This window comes from Triticum urartu, chromosome 1, assembly GCF_003073215.2.
Source record: "Triticum urartu cultivar G1812 chromosome 1, Tu2.1, whole genome shotgun sequence".
NCBI lineage: Eukaryota > Viridiplantae > Streptophyta > Magnoliopsida > Poales > Poaceae > Triticum > Triticum urartu.
Genome location: NC_053022.1, coordinates 360,199,061 through 360,209,173, shown reverse-complemented (window position 1 = coordinate 360,209,173; position 10,113 = coordinate 360,199,061). Strand labels below are relative to the sequence as shown.

Sequence of the window (10,113 nt, the reverse complement as noted above, 5' to 3'; positions counted from 1 at the left end):
ATAGTACTAGATACTATACCCCACACACATGGCCATTGCATGATGTCTGGATCTATTGCCTTGGTGTCTGTCTTCAACAAGATAGAGATGCATATTGTTATATTTCAATACATTCACCGATATTCCAAGGGTTTCTATATTACTGAAGGCCTCTATACATAAGATGATCTTTGTGTGGCGGTTGCTCCATGAATCCCTTCATCGTCTTCTTTTCCAGTGTGCTGTTGCTGCACTTCTGTTTGTTTTTTCGTTAGGATGGGAACTGGACACGTGGTTTCGTTAAGACGGCATTTTGGCTGCATCGTGAACTTGTAGAAATGAAGTGATCTTTGTTTTGGAAATGTAGGATGTTCCTCCTGCCTTTTTTGTTTGCTGCTTTAGGTAGTCTTTATAGCTGCTGTAGGTAGGCCACATTGTTCTTGTCCTATACTATACTTGTTTTCCAGCCAGTGCAGTATTGCATGGCTCAAATATTAATTTAGACAGATATAGGCTTCTTTGTAATATGAGCTCTAGTAAATATTTGAAGCTTGTTATGTTGGCAGAAGTGCTATTATAGCGAAGCCAGCAAGAGGTACAGTGCGTAGACGATCTTAAAAAACATGTAAATACATAAAGGAGGTTATTATTCAGACATCAAAAGCTTGTTATGTTTCCTTATTTGCTGCTTGCTTTAAGTTGTGTGTAGAGCTTCTGTAGCTTGCATTGTTGTTGTGCTCCTATATATATACTCATTCCAGCCACTTGACCCTGTTGTGTTTTGCTGCAGTGATGAGCAACTTGGCGAAGCAGCAGGCCAACCCCAAGGTGGGATCGTCCCCATGACAGCTAAGATGATGGCAAAGGTGAATGGGCCCTGGTGAACATCCCATGGTCGACGCTGCTTTCCGGGCCGGGGCCGTTTGGCACAAGTTTGGCCGGCGAAGGAGCTATGGCTGCTCCGATGATCACTCTGGCGCCTCCCGTCCTGCCCCTCTGATGGCCGCTTCCTCTTCGGCTCCGGCATAGGTAAGTCGTAGCATTTGGTGATGCTATAACTTCCATATTTTTCAAATTTAACATCTCATATGCTAAAATGTGGAAATTCTGTGAGGCTGAAATAAGTCATGCCCATCTCATATACTAAACTGTGGAAATTTTGTGAGGTTGAAATGTAGTAGTCCCTCCGATCCGAATTAATTAACGCATCCTCTATAGACATTGTATAGAGGATGCGTCAATTTATTTGGATCGGAGAGAGTATTAGTATAATCATGGTGGTACATTTCTCACATCTAAATAAGAGTGGCATCTTTTTTCATACATAGTGGGCTGGCTAGTTAGTCTCTTTCTTTGCAACCTGAATCGGTCTTGAGCTCAAGTGTAGTTGTTTGTGGGCGTTGTTGTAACATATGTATGTGGTATTTTCGTTAATTAATATAGATGGTCATGACAGAGGGCCAGCTAGCGAGGTATGTATTGCAATAGATAATTTGATCATGGGAATCTACTATATATTACCCATGTGTCTGCTGCTGGTATTAACATTCGGGTGGCAAGCATGTCGATATAAATCCAGGTTGAATGTTTTGATTTGTAAGCAGTAGAAGTGTACATGGCTGAGGCATGTAAACAGCCTGGGGGTGCATGCTAGCCACTACAGGAGTGCGTTTGGTCCGTATGGCTTCAAATCATTTCAAGTCAAATAGTTTGATTGTGAAGTAGGACTTGGAGTGGAGCGGGTTTGGCTTCCAAGAGTCCTTTTGTGGGTTGCTTTGGTAGTTTGCACATATGGGTGGGTTGGTTCAAGACTGGATTCCAAACCATTCCTTTACTCTTTTCTTCACGGTCATGGTAATTTTTTTGTGTGCATGTGTACCTGCTCCCTTGCCGGTGGGATTGCTGTGCTGGGTGCCTAGGTCTGTATGTAGAGATACACGTTCAGTTCAGGTGTTAGCCCCGTAGGAAGGGGTAAGAAATGGATACTGTCTCACTTAGTTGAGTTTGTTTTGTACTACAAACTTTGTTTTGTTGGGAAAAAAAAGAGGTTATAGCCGACTAACTCCATAGAAGTGAAATGACACATGGCATGAAACCTTAGTGCATGGGTTGAAGATCCATCAACTGTGTTGCATATATTCATAATGGGATTTGTGATAATAGCCATGTTGGAACGGCTGAAGTAGGATTATCCACAGTTTGTGCATTCTTCATTTTCATGGGAACTTATTGTAACGTGGCCATTGATTAAAATCATGTTCTCTCTGTTCCTATGTAGGTCCCTACACCACAGCCCAAGGAGGACGAGAAGACGGATGGTGTAAAACCAAGCTTGTCGTGCTGCTCTTGGTTGCTGCTGAATGTGATGTTCTGGTGGCGTGGATCATCAATTCCAAGGGCGAGGGCCTGATTGATGCATAGGTTCTGGGTCATTTCTTTACTCAAAAAGGTGGTGCTGGCTGGCTCTTAGCTTGTGGTGTGACTGAAGGAGGACGGATGGACGGGTCGTGGTGAAGCCCGAGGCCATGATGATGGATGGGAGCCGTTCGACATGGTTGTTAAGATTTGTTAGTTTTTCTTGGTTGTTTTCAGAATTGCTAGCTGTGTTGGTAGGATGGATGCATTGGAGCCGATAGTAGCTCTTAGGAATCATCCATCTTGGTGTTGATAGTATTGGATGGAGGAGCCAAAGCACACAAGTTGTATTTCTACTCTCATATGTGATATATCAGTTATAAATACCATTGTTTATTTGGATTCTTCCCCATGTGTTATGCTGCCGAAATTTCTAGTGAAAATCTACACGACTTGTCCAAAATTTGGCCTTGTTTGTAACGAAATCATAACTTTAGGGTCTTGTCCGCAAAATGCTAGGGTCTTGAATGCAAATTGACGCAGGGGACTAGGCTTTGCCGCGTGGTCCACATGATTGTGGGCGGTTTGAGGAACTCGGAGGTGTCGTACATTCGGTGCTTGATCGGTCAGAATGAGAAAAAGTTCGACTACATCAACCGTGTTGTCAAACGCTTCCGCTTTCGGTCTACGATGGTACGTGGACACACTCTCCCCCTTTCGTTGCTATGCATCTCCTAAATAGATCTTGCGTGAGCGTAGGATTTTTTTGAAATTGCATGCTACGTTTCCCAACACGGTCGTGGGCTTCCTCATGTCCGGCAGTCCGATCACAGAACTGCCGGGAGCCCCGGATGTATATGCTTCAGCGCCAAGGACAACTCACTTCCCCGCCACTCATTGAGTGGAACCCCAGGCTGATGCTTTAGTGGGAGGGGAAGGCGGCGCCTCCGCTTCCGTGAAGCCCATGTGGGATCGAGGAAGGTCCTCGAAAGAGAAGAACCGGGCAAGACACCGACTGTGTACGCCGGTCATGTCTACATAGTTCTTGAACCCGTAGGGTCCGCACGCTTAACGTTCGATGATGATATGTATTGTGAGTTATGTGATTTGATGTACCAAAGGTTGTTCAAAGTCCCGGATGTGATCACGGACATGACGAGGAGTCTCGAAATGGTCGAGACATGAAGATTGATATATTGGAAGGTTATGTTTGGACATCGGAAAGGTTTCAAATAGGTTCAGGCATTTTCCGGAGTACCGGGGGGGTTACCGGGGGAGAATAGACGCACAGTTCGGGACCCCTACCCGAGATCCGCCGGTTTTGACACCGACAGTCCTCAGAGCAGAACTGATGCACTGACCTTGCCAGGCCTCTCTGTCGTCAACGCCACCACGACGCCAGACAACTTCCTCCTCCTACGCGAGTCCATCTCCATGCATCGGACGCCGAGTCTCCACTGTGCCATGCCGCCGAGACCCACCATCGATGATACGGTTGATGCCACATCGCTCCACCTACATGCCATCTCGCGTCGACTCCGAACTACTAGCAACTCCACCACCCTGAGCAGTCCCCGGCCGACGCCTTCAGGAAGGAACACGACACCAAAGTGCCATCGTCGCCCAAACAGAGGAACAAAGGCTTTCACCTGCGCTCATGGTAGAGGTGGAGGGTGTAGGATCCACATTGAAGCCTCCAGGAAGGGAATCGGCGCCAAGGGCGTCGACTTTGGTGCGGCCGCCACACCGGCCTGGAGGTTCCCCCAGATCCATGCCCACCCGCTAGATCCGTCCAGGCAGTATCAACATCTTAAAATGGGAGAGATTTTCACTTTCCGGCCTCCGCACCAACTAGGGATGCATACAACCATTTTTGTATGAGTACCAAGATAAACATGGTCCTCAAATTTTTTTAAATGAGTATCAAATATTTCTTGATGAGAGTCTCAACCACACACCAAGCTTGATCCTCAATAGACGGGTGCATCACTCTCAGCATTACGTTGTAGCCTCCGTGCAACGATTACTCCAAGATTATAACATTTAATTTCAGTCAAAGCGGTGTGTATGAGGCTCAAGTCAGGAGCACATAGTGTGCTACAATCTTGCTTGCCTACGAAGCATTTGCCATTAAAGAGTGCAAAGTAGTAAATTGAAGGGAAACAAATACTTTTTATTCTACCTTGTGATCTATCCTCACCGTAATAAAGGCTAGTTAAAAATGACTCATACTCAGATCTTGGTGGTTCGTCCAGCGAACCCTAATATGGAATTTTACAGGCTTCATAGAAAACATCTAGAGACATGGTAGGTGGATGATCATAAAGACTAAATGAAACTCTAGATTCACGAGGATGATATCTAAATTTCTTAGTGAACGTTTCTCTGAGGTTAAGATGCTGGATGCACTTATCTTGGATGTAGGGGCCGAGCTCGGTGTGTGCACATATTGCTCAAACTCTTCCTTAATACCTGCACTCACCATGAAATTATTATACGGCCATAAGCATGATTTGATAGCGGCATCATGCATTGAGCTTGCACTTGGTTCAACATAGGACTGCCGTACCGAGCTACCGCTTTATGATGCCTCCGAGGACCTCCTCCTCGAAGAACTCCTAAAGAATTGCATTTTATTTGCGTACAATTTCTGGAAAATATTTAGGACATAAAAAATTTTGTCGATAAAACTTCATAAGATTGATAGCAACTACTCATATGGGTGCCTAGAGGCCATATCAAGCATTCATACTATTGAGAGCTCTAAGAATTCAACATGCAAGCTCATCTATAGCAGCACCAAGAGTAGCTAATTATTTAAAATATAAACCACTAAAGCAAAAACTAATTGGAGCAATGGAGGAGTCACATACCAAGTAGCAATCCCCGAAAACAGTTCCGGAAACGGAGCTTTGAGCAAAGAGATCGAAATCCGCGGGTTTGAGAGCAAGAACACGAGCGAGAGAGAGAGAGAGAGAGAGGGAGAGAGAGAGGGGGGGAGAGAGAGAGAGCTATGGTGATTTTTTTTTCTGGAGATAGGAGATGACATAGGATAAAAAGATAAGTGAGGGGACCCACGTCGGGACCATAACCCACCAAGGCGCGCCTGGGGTTGCTAGCGCGCCCTGGTGTATCATGGTCACCAGGTGCACCCCCTCTGATTTTATTTGCACCAGAAATTCAGAAATATTAAAAAAAACATATTGAATTTTCAGGGCATTCTGAACACTTTCATTTTTGGGTCATTCTTTATTGCATGGAAAAATCCAGAAAACAGGATAAACATGGCATTTTATTTTATTTAACTGAAAAAACAGAAAACAAAAGGCGGGAGCAGAAGGTTGTTGATGTCTACTACACAACTTTATTCTTGTAGACTCGTGTTGGGTCTCCAAGCGCAAAGTTTTGTAGGACAGTAGCAATTTCCCCTCAAGTGAATGACCTAAGGTTTATCAATCCGTGGGAGGCGTATGATGAAGATGGTCTCTCTCAAACAACCCTGCAACCAAATAACAAAGAGTCTCTTGTGTTCCCAACACACCAAATACAATGATAAATTGTATAGGTGCACTAGTTCGGTGAAGAGATGGTGATACAAGTGTAATATGGATAATATATATTGATTTTTGTAATAGGAACAATAAAAAGTAAGGTAGCAAGTAACAAAAGTGAGCACAAACGGTATTGCAATGCTTGGAAATGAGGCCTAGGGTTCGTACTTTCGCTAGTGCAATCTCTCAACAATGCTAATATAATTGGATCATATAACCATCCCTCAACGTGCGATGAAGAGTCACTCCAAAGTTCCTATCTAGCGCAGAACATAAGATAAAATTGTCTGTAGGGTACGAAACCACCTCAAAGTTATCCTTTCCGATCGATCTATCCAAGAGTTTGTATTAAAATAACACCATATGATACACATCAACCAACTCTAATGTCACCTAGATACTCCAATGTCACCGCGAGTATCCGTGAGTTGATTTACGATATGCATCAAACAATTTCAGATTCATAATACTCAACCCAATACAAAGTACCTCAAAGAGTGCCCCAAGATTTCTACTGGAGAAACAAAGGCGAGAACATGCATCAACTCCTATACATAGATTACCCCAATGTCACCTCGGGAATCCGCGAGTTGAGTGCCAAAACACACATCAAGTGAATCAATATGGGGTCCTCAGAGCAGAACTAATGCACCGACCTTGCCAGGCCTCTCTACCGTCAACGCCACCACGACGCCAAACAACTTCCTCCTCCTGCGCGAGTCCATCTCCGTGTATCGGACGCCGAGTCTCCACTGCGCCATGCTACCGAGACCCATAGTCGATGATACGGTTGATGCCACACCGCTCCACCTACATGCCATCTCGCGTCGACTCCGAACTACTAGCTACTCCACCACCCTAAGCAGTCCCCGGCCGACGCCTTCAGGAAGGAACACGACACCAAAGTGCCATCGTCGCCCAAACAGAGGAACAGAGGCTTTCTCCTGCGCTCATGACAGAGGTGGAGGGTGTAGGATCCACATTGAAGCCTCCAGGAAGGGAATCGGCGCTAAGGGCGTCGACTTTGGTGCGGCCGCCACGCCGGCCTGGAGTTTCCCCCAGATCCATGCCCACCCGCTAGATCTGTCCAGGCAGTACCAGCGTCTTAAAATGGGAGAGATTTTCACTTTCCGGCCTCTGCACCAACCAGGGATGCATACAACCATTTTTGTATGAGTACCAAGATAAATATGGTCCTCAATTTTTTTTAAATGAGTATCAAATATTTCTTGATGAGAGTTTCAACCACACCAAGTTTGATCCTCAATAGACAGGGGAAAACCACTGTGCATCACCTGTCAATTCTAGGAATTGAACTCCGGTCGCTAGGCTGCACAACCGCATGCCCAACCACTCAGCCAAGACTCTCTTTACTTAAAATTTGGGGAGAATTTCACTTCCCCAGCCTCTGCACCAACTAAGGATGCATACGGCCTTTTAAATATGACTACTAGGATTTTTTAATCCCAGTTATGCACTGAGCCTAGTCCTCGATGATAAATGCATGAGTTCCAGAAAAGCCTTATCGTTAAGAATAAATAGAAACCTAAATTCGCCTCTGTAAAGATTTAAACCCAGGTGTTGGGTTTGTACATCCATTCCCCCAACCAGTTGAACGGTTACAGAAAGTTTACAGGGCCGCCTCTAAAATGCCCTGACCATCCGGCGTTGGTGAAAACAAGGTGCCACACACCCGAGAGCAGTTGGTGAAAGTTTACATAACGTTTTTCAGCACGCACTCTTTTTTTTGCGTGCGCACTGTTTTACAGCTTCTGTTAGAGCTGTCTGGCGCCCAAAAAATTCGGATTTTAACGCGCGGCCCAGTTTTTGGGCGTCTGTTGGAGATGCTCTAATCGAGAGCAGTAAAAAAAAATACTGAAAAAGATAACATAATCCCTCCGGTTCATATTACTTGTAGCTGCTTTAGTACAAATTGGAGGGAGTAATACTTGTAGCTGCTTTAGTACAAATTGGAGGGAGTAATGCATTTGCATGCGGCGAGGAGATCAGATTCACTGCAATCTCATCGTACATAAAGATTCATGATACTTCCACGAAAACTAGAGCCAGTTGAACCGGCAGCACGTAAGTATTGCCACAAATATCCTCGTGAAGCCGTCACATGATCGCGCACGCGTTGACATCATCGTCGTTGAACATGTTGCTGACGGCGTCGCCGCCACGAGCAGGCCTGCGGGCGCGGCCGTGACGATCACCACCATCACCGTAGCCGCGTCGGTGGTAGCTGTAGGTGTCGCGGTACGGCTCGCTGCCGCCGAAGCAGCCCCCGGGAGACGCGAAGCGCAGCGGCGTGCCGCCGCTCGGCCAGAAGTCCGCCTTCTTCCCGCTCCGGCGGCGTACCTCCCGCAGCACCTTTCCCCGCTCCACGTACCCCGTCACCCTCACCTTCCCCGTCCCGGCGTCCACCTCCACGCTGTCCACTCCTCGGAGGTTCACGAGAGACTGCATCACGGCTCGCTCACAGCCGTCGCAGCACATCCAGACCTTGAGCTCCACCGTCTGGATACATGCAATGCAAGTGTTGTGCCGGTCAGGTAGCTTGCCGGCTGCCGGCCATCGATCGGTTTCCACCGGGATGGAAATGCAAAGAAACGAATGGGTAGTATATATAAACAGGACAACAAGCACGCGGGTGAACCTGGAGAGACAGGGCCGGTCTGCTCCGACTGGCCACCGTACGACCCGCGGCGCCGTGGTGGTGACGATGCGCGGAGCTTCTGCCCGCCGGGTGGCCGCGGTAGTGTCGCGTGTCGTGGTGCCCCCCGGGAGGGTAGAAGCAGCAGCAGAAGAAGGACAGGAGCACGTCGGAGACCAGGTCCGCCATGAGTGCACGCGTGTGTCGTGCGAGATCCAATCCAAGTGATGAACCAACAACCGATCAAGAAGCTCTTGCAGCTCGATCGAGTAGCTAGCTAGCTATGCGTGGCACTGGGGCTCCGCAAGCAGTCCGCACTGGGATCTACTTAACTGAAGAGTGTCGGCTCGGACGGACAGCCAAAAGCCAATTCCTTTCTGATCTCATCGAGCAATGGGTGCTTCAGTTGTTGGTGTCACATGCAACAATATGGAGGGATTTCTTAAGAAAATGCGGGTAGGTTTCATCTGCAGTGTAATGTAAAACCGAGGAGGGAGGTCTGCATGTGTGAGGCAGCAGAAAGACGACAATGCCTTTGGCGAAATAATAAATAAAACAAATAATACGAGTACGCATGCATGCAGCTGTCCTTTTTCTCTTCAGAAAGAAGAAAGACTAGTCGATCCAGAAGAAGCAATGATCCTTATTTAAAAATAACTCGAGATTAGCCGAAATTAAAACACATACATATACTTACCGACGAAGGAATTGCCTCATGCAGGATTTCCTTAGGACATATGCAACGCCGATCCGTAAATTTTCTTCCACGCCAATCCGCGAACAAGGGATCAGTTCGGAGACACAGATGTGGAAGGTGGTCATCCAATGCTATTCCGTATACGTCCATTAATAAAGGATATATTTAAATTCAAATAAAGTCTGGTCCATGACGCGTCGATCACATACCCAATCACAATCAAAAAGAGGCAAGTATGCTCAAGCTTTTACATGCCCGATCACAAAAAAATATAAGTCCGGCAGTTCATGCAAAATAATTCCGATCCTCCACGCTCAAGGTGCGGTCGCTGCCGCGTATGCAACCTTCTTCTCCGCCGCCTCCTCATCCTTCTTGCCCGCCGCCTCCAACTCATTTTTCTACTGCTGCAACATCTTATAGCGGACGGCTTCCACGATCATCCTTGTGTCCGCATCGACTGCGATCTTCACCTTCTTTTCTTCTAGCATTGCCTTCTTCTCCTCGACCATGACCTTCTTCTCTTCGATCATGGCTCTTGTCTATTCGAGCGCTAGCTTCTTCCCGGCCGCCTTCATTAATAGTTTGAACCTCTCCACCTTTTTTGTCCTCCTTGATGTCCGAGCGCTTGACGTATGCCTCCTCCTTTTTGGACAAGATGTCCTCGAACCTCTCTATCATCTTCACCACCGCACCTTTCTCGCTTTGCCTTCTCCTTCTCCCACTTCTTTTCCCAGCACCCTCTTCTAATCTTCTTGAGCGGTTCTTTTGTTGGGTCGGTTGGGCCACCGATTTCTTCCTTGGTGTCCTGTGCGGCGTTCTTGGCTATGAATAGGTTCCACTTCGATTGCCCATTCAACTTCAACTAGCAATGCATG

General features: G+C 46.8%; 1 protein-coding gene across 1 annotated transcript; it reads right to left on the bottom strand.

Annotated features, from left to right (window-relative positions):
• Window positions 1–7,784: 7,784 nt before the first annotated feature.
• On the bottom strand, window positions 7,785–8,853 carry LOC125533547 (heavy metal-associated isoprenylated plant protein 44-like). Its single transcript, XM_048696983.1, has 2 exons — window positions 8,545–8,853; window positions 7,785–8,405 (listed from the first exon to the last, which is right to left on the bottom strand). Exons 1-2 carry the CDS (start codon window positions 8,728–8,730, stop codon window positions 8,004–8,006), a joined length of 588 nt encoding a protein of 195 aa, XP_048552940.1. The 5' UTR covers window positions 8,731–8,853; the 3' UTR covers window positions 7,785–8,003.
• Between the last annotated feature and the right edge of the window lie 1,260 nt (window positions 8,854–10,113).